Source organism: Poecile atricapillus, chromosome 18, assembly GCF_030490865.1.
Source record: "Poecile atricapillus isolate bPoeAtr1 chromosome 18, bPoeAtr1.hap1, whole genome shotgun sequence".
NCBI lineage: Eukaryota > Metazoa > Chordata > Aves > Passeriformes > Paridae > Poecile > Poecile atricapillus.
In genome coordinates, this window is record NC_081266.1 from 8,487,385 (window position 1) to 8,512,298 (window position 24,914).

The 24,914-nt window shown below is 39.3% G+C and overlaps 1 protein-coding gene across 1 annotated transcript in view; it reads right to left on the reverse strand.

Moving 5' to 3' along the window:
• LOC131586077 (1-phosphatidylinositol 4,5-bisphosphate phosphodiesterase zeta-1-like) overlaps window positions 1-17,355 on the reverse strand; it is a 54,673-nt gene extending 37,318 nt beyond the window's left edge. Inside the window, exons 1-4 of the mRNA XM_058852814.1 lie at window positions 17,102-17,355; window positions 16,606-16,785; window positions 8,403-8,553; window positions 3,743-3,977 (exon numbers count right to left, since the gene is read on the reverse strand). Coding sequence (XP_058708797.1) covers window positions 3,743-3,977; window positions 8,403-8,553; window positions 16,606-16,785; window positions 17,102-17,355 — 820 coding nt within the window. The remainder of the gene's footprint in view (window positions 1-3,742; window positions 3,978-8,402; window positions 8,554-16,605; window positions 16,786-17,101) is intronic.
• Between the last annotated feature and the right edge of the window lie 7,559 nt (window positions 17,356-24,914).

Genomic DNA, 24,914 nt, shown 5'->3' on the forward strand with positions numbered 1-24,914 from the left:
TTTAGCAGTAGTTAGTGTGCACACACATATCCATTTGTTGTAGAAAGGGAAGGCAAGAAAAGATTTCTGCCTTCTCCTTGCCTCTTTTTGTTCACAAAGTTCAATGATTTCTTTTGTCTTGCCCTCCTCTTTTGGATAGTGTACAATTCATTTTATTAACAATATTCCTTTATATTGTTTGGGGTTTTTTTAAATCTGATTTAAGATAAAATTATTTTTCTCATTCCTCCTGTTAGGGTAAACTCCAGCTCTGCCATATATACAAATACTGTCATATCAGAGAGGAATTATGGATATTTGAACCTGGGTATTTGAAAAACTTGGATTACATTATACATTATTTTCAGAGTTTATTACATTCCATTTTTCTTATTTACCTTGGAATTTCTTTGAAAATGTTTCTCTTCAGAAAGAAAAAATGGAAAACTATCACAAGATGTTTGTTGCCCTGAAGGCCTTTAGAGTACCCACAATGAGGCAGACAAAACAAGCAAGAAATCACTCTGCACTGGCCAGAGCCTCCTGCAAGACCCATTTCCTCCTGAAGGGACTGAGTACAACCTGCAGCCCTGCCAGGGTCTGGGAGAGGTGTCTGGACTGAAATAGAGACTCAGGAGTGGGGAGGAGAAGAGCCTGAACGGAATGTGAGACTAGGAAATGTGGAGAGAGAGATGTTTCCCATGTTTTTAAATGTATGTGAGTGCTCTTTGCTTCCAGAGAGCTAAATGAGTAATTAAATGTCTATGGTACTTGGGACAGAGAGAGTGGAGTGGGTACAGATACATTTGCTGGGAATTTTAGGGGTGAACTCATGAGAAATACTTGCAATCACAGACAAGGGTTTTACTCTGCTATAATGGAAGGAGGAATCTTTCAGTCATTAAAAGGCAGAAACATCATCAGATGGAATTTCATACTATGAAATTTGACTACATCAGTATGAAACATTCATGCTCTAAGGGAACAGTAAAGAGAGAAGTATTTCCTTGACTAAAGTTATAATACACTTAATTCTTTTCTAGTCTCAGTTTATATTCTAGGGAGGCTTTTTCTCCCTTACCCACACTTACAACTGGTGCATGCTGGAATAAAGTATCTATCTGAACAGCAGTTCAGTTTTCTAAGGGTTTATATCTCATAATCACCTTGTCTTGAATTTTTTCCCTGAGACTAGACCTTTACACATCTTTTCATAATCTGATATATTGTGTCTCTCAAATCCAGCCACAGCCATTGTCTTAGTTGAGATTTTTAAGCCATCTTTCTTACTTCACATGATTTTTTATGAAATCGGTGGGAGTTTGGCAGAGATGTCTCCTTTATTAAGTTTGATTTACCTTGGCCAATGGGATCAAATGCTCTCTTCTGCAAATTTGTGCTCTACATTCAGCTCTGTCTCGCATACATCAAAAATCCAAAAAAAACCTTCACGACTGTGTGCACTAGGAATAAACTGCGAATGTTTTTTTTTTGCTTCACAAATACATTCTGGATTACTCAAAGTCCTTGTCTGACAGATGCACCAGGCTTATATTGTTATTTACAAAGCAAGCTGTTTTTTTTAAGACAGGATTGCATTTTTGCCCTGTTTTTGTATTGCCTAGCAGGAAAATAGGCAGGAATAGAGTCCTTGAATGGCTCTACATTGTAAATAATACTGGGATGCACTTTCTTATCCTCACTGTGCCTCTAATCCTATCCATGTAAATGAGCAGAATTTTTTTTAAAAAAGACATATATACCAAGCTTAAAAAAAAATTATTTAGTTAGCATGTTTTCTTTAATCTCATTTAATGAGTTGAGTCTTCTATTCAAAGCTAATAGTAAAATGGGAAGATAATGGAATGTTTGGGAAGAATAAAACTCTCATTGGGGTGCTAGTAAGACACAACTGTCAGGTGTGAATCACATATTTTGTGATCAATTCCATAGAAATGGCTCTTTCTACCAAAAATGCAAGGTTTTAGCGCACACGTGAAAAAACCTGTTAGTGTAGTATTTTGACATTAGGCATCTAAATTGTATAACAAGAATGAAAGATTAGTTTATTCCATACTGTCCTGAGCTAGCTACAGTACCTACAGAGAATAAATTCAAAGTTATCTGGCTCAATAGCTTTGAAAATCTCTCTGCAGAAATGTTAGGGATGCACTGGATGCTATAAATGGATTTATTTAAATTAGATGTAAAATGTAGTCATTGTTTTCATCCTAATCTTGACATAGCAGTGCTATCACATTTATGAGAGAATGGTCATTACTATTAGCAAACCTGTCAATCAAATGTCAAAGCCTGGCCTTTTCCCTTTTTGTAAGACACAGGGAGGGCAAGGGTGACAGATGAGTCCAACAGATCATCCTGATGAATAATGTTCTGTAGCAAATTCAGAACGACACTTACACAAAATGGTCTATCACAATACCATATGAATCATCTCTCATGTCAATCATAACTGGAACTTTTCAATAAATATGTTTGAGTGGGAGTATGAATTCACTCAAAGGAGCATGAACAATACAGAGGTTATTTTGTTCAGCGAGATTATTTCCAATAACAAGACAAACAAATTTATCACAGGTGAAGAAACAAACAAGAATTTGTCTCAGCATCTGAAATTTCAACCAGACATTAAATTAAACCTATAGAAACTTCAGTTCATATTTATAAAGGTGTTTTCTAATGGACTGAAGATTATTCATTGTTTAACTGTGCTATAGATTTGAACTTTCCCATCAAAACAGGTAACACAAAATAAAAGGAACCTTTTAAGCTGGTAATTTGAACAATTAGTAAACATTAGCTCCTCTGAAAGAGCAGAATATGTTTAATAAAATACAGTTAAATTTGAAAGGCAGCCTTAAAGAGTAAAGGCATAAGGAGTCACATGTTTTTATTACTGGACAGTAAGTGCCTCTAAATGAAACACCCAATGTTCTTCTGTTTCTCATTGAAAAAGTGGCATTTTCCATTTTCTTCTTCCACCACAGGTCACCATAGAAAATCCAGTGCTATTATCCCAGAAGAAATATTTTCCCCTTGGGTTTGTTTTTCTTAACCACTTATCAATTCCACCCGTTTTCAACGACTGGGAACCAAGGAAACGAAAGAATTGAACATATTCCACTGAATAAAGTAACAGCTTGCAGCAAAATGCAGTTCTATCCTTTTCCTAGCTGTAAATTTTGCCACAAGTTGAAATCAGTGACGCTCAGCAGAAGTGTTACACCCCAACTTGAGGCACCTTTAAATAGGTGAAGAACATGTTACAGATTTATGAAGCCCTCCTCATCTCAGCATTCTAGTGATTCACAAAAGGTGACCAGGCACCTACAAAAATTTTCCACAGTGCCCCTGCAAGGAAGTCAGAAGGACATAAAAGTCTTGTCTGAGGCCTTGAATTTTCACTAAGTGACTCAAGGGAGAGAAGACAGTGTAACGAGCAGAGAAGAAAAATGGCAGATATGGACTTTAAGAAAAACAAATTGAAAATGGTTTGTAATGAGCTGAAGAACAGAATTTGTAGAAGGACTAGAAATAAAAAGATAAAGAAATGACAGAAAAAAGAACAGAGCAGAGAAAGGAGGGCACCATAAAAAGAAATTAAAACACAGGAAGAAAACATAATAAATAGATGAAAAGACATGCTTTTAAAGAAAGAAATATATGAGGTTTAGGACAACACAGTCATTGAGAGAAGCACGAGAAATAAGAGCTAGATATCAAATAGTTAAACTGCACATACCTTCATCAATGGGTTCATACTTCATAATAATTTCTAAGGCAGTTGTTTCATTAGCTTCAGTTTGAAATTGTTCTTTTATAAGAAATTTAAGGAGCTGGCTGTCAGGTAGAATTTTGCCATCTGTCGAGTAAGCCTTGAATAGTTCTTCAAATTCAGGCCTGTGTACAAGAGCTCGATAAATTGCTCTGAAGTCGTCCATGCTAATAATATTTCCTGACTGTTTGTCAATAGTTTTCTGAGGGAAAAAAGCAAGCAAAATTTATTAAAAAAAAAAAAAGAAATTAATGAAACAACATGCAATTATACAAATTATGCACCAAACACTCTTTTATAACTGACCATAAGAGTGAGCATCATAGAAGAATCCTCAGGCAACAGTGACTACAATCAGATTACACTCCTCAACTTTTAGATGACACTTTGTGTGCTACAAATATTTTATGTAAAGTAAAATGGACCATATGACACAATTAGCATCTAAATAAGTGCAATAAATTTAGATTTAATGCATTTTTAATATTCAAACACATTGTTGAAAATCTTTAAAATGCTATGCATTAAAATAAATGTGCAGCATAAAACTTATCAAGTGGAAAATATATTTAGTATAATACCTCTCCAACAGCTATTTACACCATAATGTAAATACTGTCAGTCAAATTTGCACACAAAATCAGCAACCAGTAATCTTAAAAATGAAATAAGGATGACCAAATTACCAAGAAATACAACCCTTTCAACACTTCAATAAACGAAGTTTATTGTTTCACAACAAAACAATATTCAAGTTTGAAGACAAGATATTTTGTAATAACCTATGACACCATGTTCTAATCTTAACAAGCCAGAATGTTTAACTTAGATTAATTATTCACACTTTCAGAATTCTTGAATTGTAAGCTTGTTTTCATACAGCTTACAGAATGTTACCATAGTAATTAATTTCTGTGTTTCAGTATAAAAGTCACTAGAAAAGTTAAAAGGCCACAAAAGAATTTGAGCAGAATAATGCTTTTTTACCATTTCTGCTTTTTACATTTTTCACAGGTTTAACAATTCTATTTTTCCTTTAAAATTTTCTACTTAAAATAAGTAACTGCATATATATATATAAATAAGCATAGAAATAAATATATGTCTTGCATATATATAAACATAATATATAAAAATATAAATATAATATATATAATATATAAATATAAATTGCATTTCTATATAAATATAAATATAAATATAAATATAAATATAAATATAAATATAAATATAAATATAAATATAAATATAAATATAAATTTATTAAAACATTAATTTAATATAATATAACATAATATAATATAATATAATATAATATAATATAATATAATATAATATAATATAATATAATATAATATAATATAATATAATATAATATAATATAATATAATATAATATAATATAATATAATATAATATAATATAATATAATATAATATAATATAATATAATATAACCATAATAAGATATAATATGTAATACGTATATTAAGATATAATAGCATATATATAATAATATATAACATATATTCTATTATATAAACTATATACTATATACTACATATATTAATATTATTTATTAATATATAATATAAAATATAGTATATGCTATATGCTGTATATTGTATATATGTTATATATTAGTTAATTATGTACTGATTAATTAATTAATATCAATATAGAAATATAAATGTTTCTAACATTTTAGCCTGATTTTTGCTTAAAACCTGCCAAATCAAGAGAAATCTTCTGAAAAAATTGCTCACAAAAATCACAAATGGCAATCCACTGCCTCAGTGCTTATGACTGTAAACTGATGAAAATTCTCAGTTGTTGGCTCCTTAAACTGAGATGCCAAAGACACCACGTTCCAGCATCCAAACATCCAAACATGGCCCTTACTATGGCTGCTTTGGCTTCCACAGAAATGTCTAGAAGCAGGAAATTGCTTACTTGAGCTCTGGCTGCTCTTTGATCAAGAGATTGGATTACTGCTAAATTAGATTGGTTTTGAAGCCATACCATGAAAGCCAAAAGTTTAAAGATCTGGTGCCAGTTCCTTCCTATGCAGTAAAGTTCTTTCTGCACTTCTGAATAAGTACAATAGGAGTAAAAATATATTAAATAACTGAAAGGAGTACAAAATTAAATTTCATGAGGAGTTCTAGTGAAAAAATCTTACAAATGAGTACTTCAGTGTTTGCTTTGAGTTTGCAAAAGAGAATAATAATGATCATTATTAACAGAAATCACCAGCAAGAAAATATTTCTGTACAAATGCTAATTATACACATTTCATTACTGCTGAGAAATTCCCCATCTAAGGTTGATTTCTTCCATCCAATTTTTAATGTTCTTAACAATGCTGCAAATTTGCTTATAACCATTAAGCAGGAAAAGAAAATACCAACTTCTTTTGAAAATAAACAGTCTATCAGGACTTGGAGGATGTTCACTTAGTTACTGGCACAAAGAGAAGCTGGACAAAAAAGTAAAGTTTCTATTTTAGCTGCCTCCTGGTGAAATACAGGCAATAATACTACACAAAAGAACTCTTCAAATTAAAGTGATAAAAATCATGTCACTATAAAAAGATATTGTAAATTTTTGGGGTAGATTTTTATCATTCCTATTTTTATTAATGCACATCAAATTTTTGCTGTTCAGAAAAAGAAGAGACAAAGTCTTGAGAGAAATTAGATGAAAATTTATTATTCCTTAAAACCTTAATGTTCATAATTCTGATACTGCTCAAAAGAGTATTACAGTAAAATAAGCTCAAAGAGAACAGAGAAGAAAAAAAGCTGATTATTCCTTAAAATTAGCTTTCTATAAAATGTATTTTGCTATGTAGAACCATTAGATTAACTGCTGATGTGCAGTTAATTACAAAGATGTCAGTAACATCCAGAATGCTTTGGATTTTTACATATTGTTTCGCTGATGAAATATTTGAACCCCCCAAACTACTGAACCCCTGTAAATCTTTCTCAAATAGCATAGGGCACCTAACAGTACTGCTATAAATAACTAGATCAGGCTATTGGGTATAATATGTTGTTAAATACAACTAGATCAGACTTCTTCTTTGCAGGTCACTTCCCTCAAATCTCCTTTTCTCTTCCCACAGCTGACCATCTCTCACATTCCTGCCAGAAACCAAAGTAGGGGGAAGATAGAGGGAACAACGAGAAATATCTTTAAGTTCTCAAGAGATCCTCTAGCTTTGAAACTTCCTCCATGCAGTGAAAGTTCAAAAAACCACAGGAAGCCTCTTCAGCCAGGGTTGAGCTCATGCTGCTGGTTCTACCTTGGTTTGAGAAGGCAAACAATGAGAGAGGAAGACAGGGTGAGGAAAGCTTAGTGCCTTCCTTCTTATGACCTTTCTGACTTGCCATAGTTAATTGTCTCTGCCAAATCAGGACAAAATTTGCCAGCTGGTTGCAACATTCTCAAAAGAATCATATCTATAAAGGTGAAAGTAAGTAAATATACATGTATTTATATAAATATATATATATATATTTATATATATATACACACTTGTTTTCATTCCCTTAGGGAAAAAGCATTACCAGACAGATGGGGTTTTTTGGGGGGGAAATGATGTAAAGGGAAAATCTTAGATATTTTGAGTCATTACATGAAGAAAATATGTATCCAGTACTCATTTGTTAGTATTTGCTCACTGAGACAAGATCTGCTTGGCAGTAGTTTGCTTGCCTACACTAAATGAACTTAAGTCCAGCTTCTAGCTGTATCATGTCATCTTCACAGAAATATCTTAAAAACTGCCACCTCTCAAGGCCAAATCCATTCCCAGGGAGTTAGAGAGCGATTCCCATCCATTCAGGCACACCTCTTAAATATTACAGGAGAGGTATAGTGGAGAAAGGAATGAATGTGTGCTGGATCTAAAGCCTGGACAGCTCAGAGAAATCCCAATTGTCCTCCTGGAAAGAGGATTTTGAGAAGATTGCTCTCATGGCTCTGTCCAGAATCAGACAGACATGTCTGGGCTCATTAGCTTGACCAGAGAAGCTGAATAGGATGAAACCAGAATGCTTTAACTTTTCTCAAGCGCAGACATGTTACAAAAAAAACCCTGGGAATCCAAACCAACATATTTTCCATCTTACACTAATTTGTTGTGGAGAAAAGACAGAGTTATGTGGGTGTCAGTCTCTCCGAGTAACAAGCAGTAGGACAAGCAGGAGTGGACTCAAGTTGTGCCAGGCTATTAGGAAAAATTTCTTCACTGAAAGTGTTGTCAAGCATTGGAACAGGTTGTCCAGGGAAGTGTCTGCGTCACCATTCCTTGAAAGTACTTGCAGATGTGGTGCTTAGGGACAAGTTGCAGAGGTGGACTTTTCAATGTATTAATGGTTGGACTCAGTGATCTTAGAGATACCTTCCAATCTAAAGGCTCATGATTCAAATTCAAACCCTGGGTTATCTATTTTACACAGACATGAAAGACCTGGAGGAGGAAAATTCTTTGCTGATTTTGCACACCACACTAGCTTGAAATACATTTCCCAAAAAATTAACTTGAAAAAAATCAGCAAACATATGATGTGCGTAACTGAACTTCTAAACCATTCATTGCTTAATGTACATACACCTTACCTTGAAAATATGTTTTAAATGGTCTTCATCAAATTTTATTTGCATTTTTTCAAGCAGCCTCCTGCAGCCCTCTAAATCAACATTCCCATTCTTGAAATCATTCTGAATTGTATTCCAAAACCACGTATGAGACGTCAGGTTAAGGAAGATTCTGGCCAATTAAATTGCCTTTTAATGGAGGGGATGAGGGGGAAAAGTTTAATTTCATTAAACCTAAGAAGATTGTGCTTCCCTTTCTTCATACTCTAGAACATCCTTGCATTCTGCCCTCTGAGAATGCAGCAGGCCCCAAGGTGTGCAGGAAGAGATTTCTGCTCTGTCCTCAAAGTCCCAGAGAGCAGTGACAGAAGGGCCGAAGGGAGGGTGTGATCAAGGGGTGGTCAGGGTGCAAAAAGGGCTGCAGTGAGAGGAGGGAAACGTGGGGAAGCCGAGGGGATTCAGCAGGCTCAGGGAATGGTGGGGAGTGCCAAGAAACACCAGGGAACGAGTGCTCCCAGCACTGTGCCCACCCAAACATTATCAACCGGCCCTGGCTGACAGGACTGGCTGCCCCAGGCCCTCCAGGGCATCCCCTGTGTGCCCAGGCCTGAGGGGAAAGGGCCATGTCAGGGGCATCCCAATGGCAGCTGTCACAGGGCAGGGAGAGCAGAGGAAGAGGAGAAGGTAGAAGAAGAAAAGGATATCTGTTCTCATCCATGGTGGCTGTGCACCGCCTGCTCCAGGCCCCTCACTGCAGTGGCATAGCCGAGATCTCACTTGGGCTCACAGTGGGCTCCTCATGCCACTGTGACCTGACAGAATGGCATGGAATGTTCACTCCCCCATCCTTCCAGTGTCGCTCCAGTGTTGCTCTGGTGATGTCACAAACTGCAGGCGCCCAGCACAGGCCCCTTCCTGCCCCCGCTCCACCACCCTGCCACCATCCTGTGCCTTTTCCTTCCAGCACAAAGTGTCCCCAGGCCCTGCCCCTGTCTCCCACCCACCGCTCCACCACCCTGCCACCATCCTGTGCCTTTTCCTTCCAGCACAAAGTGTCTCCAGGCCCTGCCCCTGTCTCCCACCCATTGCTCCACCACCCTGCCACCATCCTGTGCCTTTTCCTTCCAGCACAAAGCGTCTCCAGGCCCTGCCCGTCTCCCACCCTTAGGATATCCCACACCCACAGCACGTGTGCTGGCAGGAGCTGTGTGGGGCAGAGCAGGCCTTTTGCAGCCAGCCGTGCCAATGTCCTCCAGGGGAGCTTGGCCAGCTTGGCCGAGGTCTCTCTGTCCCGGTCCGAGGTGACAAGCTGGTGAGGCAGAGGCTGCCAGCACAACATCTTCCCCCAGATAACCAGGAGCACTGTGCTACCAACCCACTGCAGAGACCTGGGGGGAAATCCCTTCTTTGGGCCTTGGGGAACCAGCTGGCTTCACGGCACAGGGTGATGGTGGATGTTGAGAGCTGTGGGATGCCACCCCAAAGTGCTGGGAGGCCACCCAAGCTCCCACTTTCCTGCTGGGAACTTCTCTGTCCTCAAAACCAGCCTGGGCAAGAGCAGCTGTCCATGTCCTGCTTTGAGGCACACCAGTATCAGCCTTCAAATCACTGGGACAGCCCTTGGAAATCAGGCTGGACTTACACCCTGACTCCATTTCCCACTCGTTTTACAGGAATTCTTCCCCAGGCAAACTGCTTCGAAGTTGCCAGCTTCCGTGTAGCTGTCAGCAAGCCTGAGTGAGACTCTAAATGTGACAGACCAAAGGCAGTTTGCCACAGATTTTATGCTGAAGTGCCTCAATGCTTACTGAAATACCAGCTTTGATACGATGGCCTAAATAAAAAATGGGGGAAAAAAAAAAAATGGAGTTGTTTAATTGATTTATTTCTGGATCACTCAGGAGAGTACAGAGACTTCCATCAGTCAATCACCACTTTAAAAATAATTCAGGTCTGCAGTGACTGGAAATAATTTGTTTGGGTTTTTTTTTTTCACTTTCTTCATGTACTTTTCAAGTATTTTACCAGGGATGGTCAAGATGTCAAAGGCAGCACAGTGCTCCAGCTGAGATAGCAAGCAAATTCTTACTTTCCTTCGCAGTTTTAACCAAAATTATATTCACTTTTGTAATTTCACACCAAATGAACCACTGATTATAAGGAATCTAGTAAGGAAGATCAGCAAAGACATTGGGACATTATATCTAGATTTTTTTTTTCATTGCTACTGAAACCTTGTAAATTCAGCCTTCAGGCTTTGCTTGTGCATATATCTCTCAATCCCTTATATAGATACATGAACAAAGAGAAGATCAGGACACTGGAGGAATAAATTTCTTATAGCTAGTGCAGAAGATATTTCAGGACTGACCAGGGATGTAGGCTGGGTGTTGCAGCATTAAAGAATAAAGAAATGCTATTCCTCTCTCCCAGTATTTATTACAAAGGTCAAAGGAATGCATGTGATTTTGGTTTACTTTCAAACTATAATAGTGATTATTTCCTAACATTTATCACAGATTATTACAAATGCCTACCATCCTTGCTGTTTTCTGTAAACATAACTTTTAATTAGAGTTTCAACAGAAACAAAGTTTAATTGCAAGAACTACTGTAAATACTACACTTTTTAAAAAAAGGTGTAAACATTTAAGCATTATTCTTGCACATATTAGATGTTTTTATTGTAAGCATAAGATTTTGCTGTTGTTCATCACAGCTGGTGGGAATTGCAGTGCCACATGGGTCAAACACACCCTTTTGTAAATACTCATTTGTGGCTTTATAGATTCACTGCTGACTGGCCATGATTGATCTCATTGTCTTGGTTTTAAAATGTCATAAAGAACAATGCATTGATATGGTTTCAAGGAGAAAAAACTGTGCAAAAATGGGCATCTTCAGATTACTCTTCTGATAACAAATGAAGATTTTGCATACTTACTGCCCTCTGATTTGGGAGGTTCCTTTCTCTATGTATCTGGATATGATAATAAATATCCCAGAGAAACCAATGCAGTTGAATAGAGAGAAAGATGGAGCACAGAGAGCATTTTCTGTGCTCCCTCCGTTCTTCAAAGAGAGCTGCATTACCTTTGGGTCATTCTCTTTTCACCCCACAGCTGCTACTGAGATCCTTCCAACACCAATCCAACCCTTTAGTGCCTATTTCCTGCTGGAGACCATTCAATGAACAAGCAGCTGTCTTTACATGAAATTTGGTTGAATAAGTGATTATTTCTTTATTGAAAGTAGGAGTAATTTTATTAAAAATGTTACACAATCCAGGGCTGCTATAGTGAAGATAGCTTATTGGGCGTGTAGTTTATGTCTTTATATCTGCAGTACCAGAAAATAGAAGAAATTTTGGCCATAGATGTAAGTGCTCACAGAAACAGATATAACACTAAAAATTCTGGATTGGAAAAAAAATCACTTTTTCACAAATATTGAGCATGAACAAATAATAGGGAACAACAAAGAACGATGAAAAAGATGGAACAGTTAAATGACTTTCAGTTTCAATATTTATTCCACCAGATCAATCCCTTATGTGATATGATTTTGCAATACATTGTTTTGTTCTGTAGAATTAAATTCTGTCAACTTTAAAATGCTGTTTCTATATAGAAAAACTGTAGCAAAGAGTGCAATAATAAAAAGCATTTAATATTGTAGTATCAGTCTATCAGTCTACCCTTATGAACTTCTCATTTTCTTTCAATTTCCTTTCTCTAGAAAAGAGGGGATCTATGAAACCAGAATTTGTAACAAAAGCTGCTCAGAAGGATGAAATTTCAGCAGAATAAATGTTCTGATGTCACTGAAAATGCCTACTCATTTTTAGCAATGCTATGAAATTAATTTGAAGAAGGTAATTACAAAACAGGCTTTGACAATTTTCCCTCTACATTCTCCAGGATGGGCTTTGATTTTTTTTTTATTTTTTTTTTTTTTATTTTTTTTTTTTTATTTTTGGGAAGTGGAAATTTGAGAAAGAATAAACATTATGAGAAGAAACTAAAGGTGTACAACTCCATGGAAAACTTCACTGAACTTTTATTTATACATTTTTATGGCTCTGAATGTCTTTGAGACTTAGTTGCAACTGCTCCCTTTTTTGTCTGTAAGTGATCTTTTGTTGCATAGGGAATATGCCAACTTTCATTATTTTTATTCCTGAAATTGCCTCCTGTTCTCTCTAATGCTTTGAAAACCATTCACATTCTTATAGCTGCTTGTGAATCCCTCTCTTTTATTTTTTTTTCAGTTCCCTGTATTTTAAAATTTTATGAATGATTGACATGTATAATATATGTATATTTATATATACAACAAAAACAAAAATTCAAGTTTTCCACTGCAGTAAGGAGTTCAGAACACCTTTTTTTCAGAACACAAATTTCAATTCTTCAAGAATGTCTCGGGCCCTTCTCTAGTTAGGATGTGATTAAAAATGTATTTTTGTAGTCTCTACAGGGGAGGCATTGGAGATGGATTCATATTCTGAGATTCCATTCCAAGCATCATAAACTCAGCAGTGCTGGTATCCAGGCTGCCTGGAAAAATTATATTATGGCAGCTGCATGTACACACTGTGTTATTTCTAATTCATTCGAGTTCCCTTCCTCAGGATAAATGGCAATTACAGCGGCTCTCTGGCTGTCAGTAGTACATGACACCACTGTCATTGTGTCTGCTGAGCAGTTATTTTAGTCTCTGTTCGCTCCAGAGGTTACACATTTGGTTTCTTCAGAAAAATACACCCAGTGTGGCTTATTCATTAGAACAGCCTCATGCTGCCTCCTGTGCTGAGCCACAGAGCAAAGGCTGAGCAGAGGGAGTTGCATTTCTTGCTGCCACCGCCCTGGCTGTAAGAGCTCTGGGGCACATGTGGGGAGGAGAGGACAAGAGCAGGACAGGGAGTGCCCAGGTGCCAGCTGAGGATGAAAGGGACAGGCGGGAACCCTCCTGCTACCCAGGGGAACAGTCCTGGTACTCCCTGAAAAGCCTCCTGTGGCAGTGCATGACCCTGGCGCATGGTGGCTCTTCTTACGTTCTCATCATCCTTTCCCACTGCCTCTGCTTCTCAGAAGATGTGTTTCTATTTAAAGAATTAATTACCACTCTATTGTCTTGTCTTGTGTTGTTATGTCACCCTGCAGCAGGTTCAGGGCTGCTGTGTCAGTGACAGATCCCAAGGTGCAGGATGGAGAGCAGCACTTCTCTGTCTCAGGTCTCTGTTTTAACAGGGAGCAGGGAGAGCAGAGCCCAGCTCATGAGACATCCTTGTTGTGTTGTAAGCCTTGCAGGATTGAGTTCTTACTTTTTTGGGTAAATTGTGGTTGTAATACAGCTTTGGTCTAGTTAAATGTAGCCCTATTTGCCTGAATAAAACCAGGCAACTTCACACGGGCAGTGTCTGGGCTGTCCTCGCTGACCAGGTGGTGCAAAATGGCTCAAGCCCAGCTCCTTATCCCTTATCTCCTTATATTTCCTTATATTTCCCTTATATATCTCCTTATATTTCCCTTATATATCTCCCTTATCCTTATCTCCTTATATTGAGGAGAGGTTTTGCTCACCATTACCTGATTTACAGTGGTAAAAGGCATCTTTTCCCTGCTGTGATTCCCTGCTGTCTCTGCAGGGCAGGTAAACCACATTACCAGCTTCAAGGACACACCTTTCTGGCACTGAAGACAGCTGCCTCAGTGCCTCCAGCAGAAAGATGGAGCAGGATTTGCTTAGTCATTTCTTCCATGTTATGAGACTGATTCTTCTTGCTTGGAAAATGAAAAATAGCTTTTTTTCAGTGGGAATTGTATCAGACTCCTAAAGTGCATCTTAGTAGAAAAATCTATGAAAGCAATGGGTTGCATGAAAACCAACTTGGAATACATAAAGTAGAGAAAGAGGAAGAGGGAATTTATATGTGATGTTGTTTCTCTAACTTGTTTTGGAGCTGGTCAGGAAACTTGCTCTTTTTTCCCCTTTGTTATTTTTCCCTTTCTCTTGGAAACTGGAGGAAAAAAAAAATAAAATCCAGTGTTTTTGACCAGACAGAACTGCAACAATAGTGAATAGTGTCATCAGTGACTGCCAAAAAAAAACCACCCCAATTATTTGTCACTCAAGCATTAATTTGCCACTGAATTTCAGACTGATGGCAATTAGTAAACAGAAAATCTCACTGGCAGTTAACAAACAGGAAGGAAAATGAGCACTGCATGTCAGACCACTTTCTTCCATCACACTCCTTATCCGTGTTTTTTAATTTCATCCCTGATTTAAGCATGGAGCAGGTTTTAATATGTTAGCTAACATGTATTTCAATATTTTACAGATCTGCTTCCTCTAAGTTGTTAACTAAAAATAATCAAGCTGTCTGGCCTTTTTTAGGTCCTCAGTCAGCTGGTCACAATCCTGGAGTACAATTGGTCATATCCTATGAGAACAGCCGTCTGACAATAATGCTGAAACACATGAGGAACCTTGTGAGTATTTTTATCAGAATGTGTAACCTGTAAGTCCTTGCATTTGCAGAGTACTGTGAAAACATTAATCTTCAAACAGCCTTTCTGGGAGAACTAATTTCAACTCAAAGTAGTGATAGTGCTGCTCTGTCATGATTTAACAATTGGTTTTTCCCTTTGAGCTCACTCAGTATGGTTACAGGTGTGAGACAGATACAGAAACTGGGTTTCCTTAATGGCTGGTAATGGCCTTTTCCAAGAAAACCAATTTTGATACTGTTTTGGCCCTCTCAGCAGACACATTTTGATAGCAGTCAGACATAAGGCATGGTGCAGCAGCATGACTTTTTGCAGCACCTCAGCCTGGAGCTCTGGGTTGATTATCCAGACATTGCTTTCTAGTCCAGCCTGTCTATGAAGAGGGAAGAGCTCAGCAGAGGGAGCAGTGGTGAATTTTAAGGAGCAATGTCATTTGGAGGTGTGATGCTCAGCTTTGTAACACTGTCAGGAGGCTGAGAGGTAAATGTTGAGTGCTCCTGGAGCCAGGCTACGGGAGGGGAAGCTGGCAGTGCTCCTGCAGCACAGAATTCCTGCAGGTGGAATTGGCTGCTGAGGGTGACTTCAGAGATGGAGCTGGGGCTGTGTGTGAAGTGTGATCTCTCGGTGCAGGAGCGTGTCAGCTGCTCCATAATGAATTCCCTGCCTAGATGTGCTCTCGAATTCCCATGGCTCACGTCTCCAGCAATATCTGTGGCAAGAGAGCCTTTACTTGTCTAGCCTGGGGATTAGAGCAGTTATGAGCTATTGTGGGTTCTCAGTGCATACTCTATTCCACCTCCATCCCAAACTGGATTACAATCCTTTTCCTAAATGGGGCCAGATTGAGGGGCTTATGTGGGCACCAGCCAGAAATAAAATGAGGCTGATGGTTTAATTAGTGGGATGAAGCACATGAGGCTTACATAGCTCTGACTGTTTTCTGCTGGCCACTCTGGCTTCTCATTTGCAATTCAAGCATCTCCATTCTGGTCTGTAACATTCAATACTTCTCTGTCCTGAGGCTTGTTTTCTGTGTCCTGTGTGTCACTTTGACAGGTGAGATCAGCCTCTGCTGACAGGCCCAATTTATACAAACTTTACCTTCAGGATGTAGCATAAGACCCTCTTTATTTTTTGTGTTGAGCTTTCTAAATCTAAGTGACTTTGATAAACTTCTGATAAAGTTCTAATTGGTGAGAGGGGCATATCAAAGTGATTGCCATGCTGATGATATCATTGAGATTTCAAGCAGGTGGTGTGGAGATGCACACAATTTGCAGGTGTTGGAATTAGTCTTTGTTTCTCCTTGTTTCCATCTTTGTAAATGTGTAGGTTCCTAACTGTGTTCTTAGGAAGTTCTGGTCATTTAATTAAATGAAAGTAAATTACAGCATAGATAGCTGTGTAGTGCAAACATAAAATCCAGGGTTCAGTTCACTTCATTATGGAAAGGGTGCTGTGGATAGACAGGGAAAGCCGATCGGAAGATCTCGCGTTGTACGCGAAGATAGGGCCCCTCCTTCTACAATGTTCTATAACCCATAATACTACGGTGATTACGTCATCATATCTCGGTGCTATAAAAACCTAGCTCACCGGAAATAACGGCTTTTTCACCGTCCACCAGATTGGTGTTAGCGCGTGATTTGCCAGACAGGCCTGTAAGTTCAGCCGTCGTGTCACCCACGAACCGGGTCGCTATGCCTCACCCCGAGGCGACAAGTGCTGCCGAAACCCGGGACCGCTCCCCGATACACGCGGGTTCGAGCGGCCGGAGTTCAGGAGTCTCGCCGGACGCTGAGTGACGGCTGGAGCGGCAGGACCGACTCCAGCGGGGAGGACGCTCCCGTACCGCCGAGATGCAGTCGATCAGCAAGGTAGATTCGCAGCTGCATAAGCAGAGCGGTATAGACTGCAAAAAATCAAGGAATTTTGAATGCGTGGTTGTCAGATTGTTAGAATCGTGTTACCGATGATCCCGTAGATATTATTCTCCCAGATTGCTGGGATAGGTGTTCCGAGGCGCTCACAAATGACGTCTTGCGCATTAAGTCCAGCAAGTGCCTTAAAAGCTGGGTGAGAGTTACGCAAGCGCTGAGAAAAGCGCTTCACGAGCAGAAAGTTTGCAAGGCAGCTCAAAGCTGTTTAAGGGTTACACCACGGGTGGGGGTAGGAGCTGCCACTCAGACCACGTGTATTGATTACCCCACCGATTTTAACGAGCCATCTAATGATGACGGCCGACCCAAGTCGCCGTCCCGCCTGCCCGGTCCTAATGCAGGTTTGGCCGCGGAACACACTTTGCCGCCGGGGCGTACCGATGCCACGGAGCCACGGGGCGCACCCGACACCGCGGGCCCTGGAGATGTCGGGGAAAGGCCCCCGCCATATGCGCCGCGAAATGGCGCCGGGGACACGAGCAAGGGGCGGAGCGAAGGGTGCCTAACACACGCGGACATACGCGATCGGGAGTCTAAGGGGAGGCGGGCGGACAGCGCCGAGAGTGAAGGGGAGGAGAGCTCACGGTCCAACCGGAGAGCATGCTCTAGTATGTCTCTAGTAAGTGAGTGTCTCTAGTAAGTGTCTCTAGTAAGGAAAAGAGCCCGCTGGAAGGAAGGCGGAGAAAGGGAGGGGACAAACCCGTCCCTGGAAAAGGGAGAGGGCGAAGCCCAACAAAAAGGCACCGCAGCCTGGAAACCTCGAGTCAGTCAACTTCCGGCACTGATCCAGACACCGGTCAGAGCAAGCGGTCAAATGACGAGCCCACAGCGCAGGCTTGCAACCGCAGTAAACTAAGCCCTTGTATTTACACCCAAGGCTTTGGCTCCTCTGCTGACTCTGTTGGGAGATCCACGTCCCTTGTAGAGGGAATTCCCTGAAGGGAATTTGCCCATTCACGTGGGGTGTCCTAGAGAAAAAAACCTTTGGATCCGTCACATCCACACGTGCCAGATTTGCTGCTGATGCACAACTCTCACCCCTGGATCAGCTTCAGAGTGTCCTCTCCCTCACTGCTGCAACATTTCAGTCATGTGTGAAAAAAGCCAGTCCTGACTGAGGGAAACTCTACCAAAATTTCTGCAAAGACAAACAACGGAGAACAGCCCTATGGATTTTGTGACTGGAAAGGACCATTAATCTGATCTAACCCTCTGCAAAGTAAAAGCTGTATTTTTTCACTAAGGCAATACTTGCAGCCAAGGAAACTGTTTGAACACAGAGATGTTAAGACTGGTTGGTAATGTTTGCCTACAGTTTAAGGCTGTGGGTGCACAATGAAGACAAGTTCTGTTAAACAGATATTTAGAAGATACTAAAAATGTTTCAGTCTCAAGATTTCCCTCAGCAATTCATAGGTTCATTTGAATCCTGAGATTCTGTAAGTCAGATGGCTCACTGCTTCTGCTTATGATTTGAATGGCATCACCACGATTGCTGAGGAAAATAACTTTAAATTCCATTTTCAAATATAGAAAAGCCATGATGCCAATAAAATGCAATTTTCCAAGCGTGTATTACATAACTTGAAGTCAGCTTATTGGGGCACTGCTCGCTCCTCTCAAATACAAACAGTGCAACACTGGGCACTTTATGCATAGGGTTTACAGTCAATATTGCCTTAATAAAGTGAGGCTGGGCTAGAAGGAAACATTTGTGTAGGGGTGAAAACCCTGGAGGCCTGGAGATTTTGCCTCTGGAGTCATGGAGGATGTGGCAGGTGGAGGGGTGAGACAGGGCAGGTTTATTTTTTAAAGACAATAGCACAGTACCTGGCAAAGTGCACTGAATGGTCTTAGGAGGAATATAAAGGAGCCCCAGAGGAGGTTTTTTTTTGCCTCTGAAAGAATTTGTTAGCTTAGAACAAGAATAGTCCGACTGTGGCAGCACAATACCCAGAAAAGCAGCAGTAGGCAGGAACAGAACACAGGGGGAATGCTGCTCTACTGTAAAAATGTAGGCTTGTGCAGATGTGGAGATGAATTTCTGAACACTGAAATACATGTAGGTTTTGAACTTGAACAAGTCCAGTTCTGTTCACCTTCATTAACCAACACAGAGAGTGGGAGCTATCCAGAGCCCACCAGGTCTCACACAGGGCTGGCTATGGGCTGGTGTAGCTCCTCACAGGCAGAAACAGCCAGGCTTCCTACTGCTGGGCTTGCTCACTCCTCAAAAAATACCAGAGACAAGAGAAACAGCCATTGCTGACATCCAGAGAGAGGTTTCTAGCATATTTCCTTGCCTGCTTCACGGAGAAGAAAAGGGAACAGTGGCTCAGCATTGGCTCAGGAGGAAGCCTGTTTTTGCCACTGACTTCATTGCCATGACTTCAGGCATGCCCTGTTTTCCTAGATAAGCAGCTAAACTTTCAATCCTCACTGATAAACATTTTTGCCCATTACTTCTTGTGGACAGAGTAACTCCTCAGGGGTAGAGGGGAGGAGAAACAAAGCCAAGTTATCCTGAACGTCATGCCAGTAAATGTAAAATGTTACTAGAATTCAGGAAAGCGTGCGTGGGCGATGAATTCAGAACCAATTTTACAGGGGGAAAATTTGCTGCAAGAAAAAGAAACTCCTACAGTTCTGTGCAAAAGTACTTCCAGCTTTCCTTTTATAAAAGCTCTGAAGCTGTCATGTACCACTCCTGGTGATTAATGATTCTGGGATAGCTGATATGTGGGTGACAAATGAGTAATCAGCTTTAGGCTTACACAGACATCCAGCCTCTTTCCATTTCGTGTCCTATGCCGTGAGAGTACAAATTGCTTTCAAAAATGTTTGTGAGATGCGATGGTTTAAATGTGCTGGGACGAAAGGTGGAAGCCAATCTTTCCCCAATCCAAAGGGATGAAGTCTAAGCCTGCAGCACAGGGCTATAGGGATGTTCCCACCTACAGTACAGGTGGATTCTCTGCTGCCTTTTCTGGGATTTCTTTCAGCTTGAGCTGGGAAAGGGTTGGAGATCGTTGTTCAGTCTTAGCTGGTTCCCATCGTTCCTCTCATGGGCTCCCTAACTTTTACACTTCATGATTATCCTGATATAGATTTAAATGGAAAATATAGAATACCTGCCAACAACGCAGTGCCTGCCAGTGAAATAAAAAGCCACATTATCCTTTCAGAATATTATGAATGTGTACTGCTTTCCTTACTGCAGCCAACAGGGATGGGAATGGAGGTGCACAGGTAGGCAAGGCAGGGATGGAAAACAAGTGGGAAAAATATCACTTTGAGCTGAACAAAGTTATCCAGAGAGTATCAGTAACAGAATTAAATCAGCAGCTTGGCTGACAGAGGGGAGGTAACATTCAGGTGAAGTTCTCCTTAGTCTGGCACAGGAAAACAAAACAAAAAGCCATAGGAAAAAAGCTCTCATACTAACTATAGCTTATAAAGCATTTGTATTTAATTTTATATTCATAGAAAATTCTTTTGAAGTGAAAGGAAATTAGCTCTGATAAGCTATGTTCTCCTTGAGACTCAAAATTAGCTGAACACCTCTAAACAAAGGGTACTACAACTCAGCAGTAGTTTAAATTGGAAAGAGATGAGGTCTGTTCTTGTGGCACAGGGATTACTGTTGGATTCAAACATATTTGTTTTGAAAGGTGTTTGACAAATATGTTGTACAGAAAGTTCTGTTATTATTTCTTGTTAAACACTTTAATCTGTCACAGTCACAGTACTGCCTCAGCTCTAAATTCTAACTGCTCATTTTTAAATAAGTAATTCCCTACATAGTTGATATGTGTTGAATAAGAAAAAAAAAAAAAAAAAGACAAGACAACAAACAGTGAGTTCTGTTTAATGATAGGAGTGATCTGGGAGATGAAGGTGAACAAAAATTAGATTTGCCACTGGTTGCAAATGAAGAAAACATTAAAAATAATAGTGCAGACAGAGCAAGATCAAGAGAATAAAAATAATTTCCAGAACCCTACGACCGGCTTAGACAAATGAAAAATATTTCCTCAGGGAGGGAGAGATCTATATCCCAGAGAAATGGGAAGATAAAACAAGCCCATGGTGAGACATGAGGTTGCTACAAGAGATGCCAATGAGAAAGGCCAGATCCTGGTGTCATGGGGCAGAAATGAAGTAGTTCATCTTTATAAGGCTTTGATAATAAACTATTTCTCTCAGGATGTTTTCTTAACTAGAATACAAGTTCAAAGAACAGTTCTCAGTAGGGTTGCTGGGGAGTGATTGATTCTTCAGGAGTGATTTATTGTTACTAAAACTTAGTTAAGGACAGACTAACAAGGACACGAGTCAATTGTGCAAATATTTAAGGGAGAAGACAGGAAGGTTCAAGAGGAATTATTTAGAACATTGAGCAAGAGTGTAAGTAGAAGTAATGAGAGCTAATTAAGGAGCAGAAATTGCAAGCCTCATATAATGAAATGCTTTCTTACACAGGGAGATGGCATGCTGTAGAATAATTGAAGGAAAAGTGCAGAGAGATTGTACAGTTGGAGAAATTAAAGATAGGCACATACAGACTTTAGTAACTAATTAAGAAATTGAGAAGAAAAATAGTGCAGAATGAAGACACAGATCACAATCTCACTGTTTCTTTACACATTTTTATATTCACTTACTATCTGGGCCCAGGCAAGGAGAGAAAAGAATTTGTATGTGGCAGAGAGATAGAAACAGAACAACAGCCTCTGCTTGTGTTTCTTTTCTCAAAGGCTAATTTATTTTCATGCCCTCTAACAGGCAGCAGTGCTCTTAATCCTGAGTGATTTCAAAAAGAAAGTGAAACGGGGATTTGTCTAAAGTATTTGTTCTCCTTTGTGTTTTATTCAAAAGAAGAAATTCTGGGATCTATGTTTCTAAGGGTCAAAACAAGATCATTCTTATCTCAGCCAGTGTCATAGACTTTGTGACTAAATGTTCATCTGAAAGTAACATGTTCCAAGCACAGCAGTAATACAAGGCTGAAAGCAGTGGAATTTAGTTTCCTTATGGGCTTGGTGGTGATTCTGAAATAAAAGCTTCTAAGACTTCTTTATGAAATCTACTCTCTGCATTCTTCACCCTGCACCAACATTGCTGATCCACAGGATAATAGAGCATGACTGAGCCTTGATTCTTGATTTCTCTCACCTATTAGAAAAAAACCCAAACCAGTGGAGTTAATTGTCTCAAAGATAGCAATGCAAACACATTGCCTTTTCTTTCAGGAAAAAAAAAATCTATGTGATTCTCACTCAGCTCTTTCACTGGGAGTTGTACGTTTATTCCATACATTCCCACTTCTGTTTTATATTCTTTTTTTCAGCCTTGGTAACTTTTTTATGCCCTCATGGTGCCACGTGGAGCACACAGTGATCGAGTCCCAGGCATCAGTGAAGATCCTGTGGATGTACAGACTCTTCCCCATTCCATTCCATTCTATTATTTTATATATATATATATATATATATATATATATTTATATTTATATTTATATTTTATTGACATTATATCAAGTTGGGGTTGTGTCTCTCCTTATCTCTTTGTGGATCATCAGGACAATAAATTATTCTTTTTAAATGGGTCATCAGAGATACATTTCAGTGCATTTCTTCAACTTTCTGGTTTCAGAGCACCATAGAAATAAAGGCTTGAATAAAGGGAGAGAAACCCATGTGAGCTTCTGGGTATCCTAGGCCAGCTTTCATTTTATATAATTCATTTAAGCAGAGGTAGATGGGCTGTCCTCTATAAATGACTGAAGCAGATGAGAAGCATTTTGCATAATTCTTATAAAACTCTGGGTCTTTTGGGATCCAGTCCATTTTCCAGAACCATCTCCTTTAAAAAAATTAAAAAAACAAAACCAAAAATTTGTTTTTTTAAAATATTTAACAAATAATTCCTGCTCATTTTGAAAATCCCAGTATCTCTGTGCCTTGGGCTCAGTTTGAAACTGAGATGCGCTGGAATCACATTTCCATCTCATTGTGATGGATCACCTGCCTGACCACGGCTGTTTTGAACACCATGAATTATCTTGCCTAACCTCCAGTGGTCACCCCAGAATGGACCATTTTCCCTCCAGTTTCTGGTTCCATACACACATTTTGTCACTGGTGATGATACAAAGCAGCAGGATCAGCACAAACCAGCTGGGGCCAGGCACCAATGTGGGGGCAATTCAACCAAGCCAAGCCAGGAGATGTCCCCAATATGACAGAGTGAACCTCTTGCTGGTTTCCCCCTTGACAGGGCTACTTTTTCCCCATTTGACAGCCAGGACCCCTTGGAAATTGTTGGTTGACTTTTTAGAAATTTTGTGTCTCAGGACAGCTCTAACCCTATTTTTGCCAGCACAATTGTTCCCCCTCAGGAATGCTGCATAAGCAGCTGTTCCAGCCAGGCTGCTCCAGTCCTGGCCACTCTGCTGAGGGCAGGTTGATGAGGATGCTGAAGGTATTGGACATAAGCTATATTTGGATATTCACATCAATAACGTGCATAGAGCATCTTTACATTTTTAGCATGGTAAATGACAAAGCCATCTGGAGGCTCGCTCCACAGACGCTGTCAGATTTCTGAAAGGTAGAAAATGCCTGCTCAAAAAAATGCTCTCCAGAATTTCACTGACAGCAAAATATTTCTATTGTCCTGCATTAAGTTGAGATAAATGCAATTTCTTCTTTGGTTGCCTTGCCACTGACCTCCATGGCAGTGATCTCTGTCAGTGTGTCTTCTGTCTTCATGCAGATACCCAGATAACCCAAAAAAAATTGGATCAGGAAATGTAACAAAAAAAGAAACTGCTGCTGAAGAGAAGCAGTTAAATATTTTCAAATTTTAGGTAAAAAAGGCAGTTGTTTGGGGGAAGAAAAATGCCATATTTCTGCAATCACTTTTGGCCAGTTGCCTTCCAGTTTTGTCTTGCCGATAGCAGACAGTGCAGGGTGTACCGTAGTGACAGAGTGGGTTATCTTCTTTTGTAATTATTATTGAATTACTGCGATTGGGATTTTATTTTTAATTTTCTTCGAAGCAATTTGGGTCTATTCTGCAAGAGGAAAATGAAAGTAGCAGGGTAGAAGAGAGGTGTTCATGCCTTGGTATATGCTCAAAGGAAGAAGAAGGAAGGGTCTTGGTACCACATTAGTATTTGGGAAGCAACCATAACCACCCATTTTTCCTAAAGTTTATATATCCTGCTTTTGAAGGAGCCTCTTGCTTTGTAATACTAATTTCTCAGCTCTGCAAGCTTAGAAGTAGCCCAGAGGATGTTCTCTTTTTCCTGAGGCAGAGGCTATATTTGCTAATTAAGCTGCAGCTTTGACAGACAGGGTTTAGCCTTCCTCTGCTCAGTTACACAGGGACTCAGAGGAAGTGAAAAGCAGCAGCAGTGATGGTTCTTCCACGTTCCTTACTGGTTTTAATTTAGTCTAGAGGCAGCCAGTAATTTACAGAGGTTGCTGCAGTGCAAGGATGATTTCTTCTGTGGATTTTTTTTCCTAATCCTCCTTTATTGGATAATAATCAAATCCAACTAATGTCTGTATATAATATATAGATATTTTGTCTTGTTGAATGTTTTTTCCTAACCACTTTCTATATTGATTTGCTTTCAAAAGGTGTATGAATATCTTGATATTAAAAATTAAGAAATATTTTGTAGTCCTTTCTTCGCTATGTAAATAAAGTCTTACAGCAGTGTATGTAAGAGAAGAACATAAGGATGGTAAAGGATAGGAAGACTAAGAGAACTACTGAACACAGTGAATTATTTTTATTTGAGGACAGGAGCTGAAATGGGAGTCTTTCTAATGTCTGGATATATATATCCATATATATATATATATATCTTTATATAGATATATATTATTTCTTTTTCCATTGAAGAAAAGGAAGAGAGAAACTGAGATTTAAAAATGTCAAGGAAATTAATTTTTCAGGGAAGAAAAGTAGTTATTTATAGAGGAGGAAAGATGTCATTGGTTAATACAAGTTGATCATTTGTTTTTACTGTCAAAATTGTTGAAAATGAAAAATGGGAAAAAGAG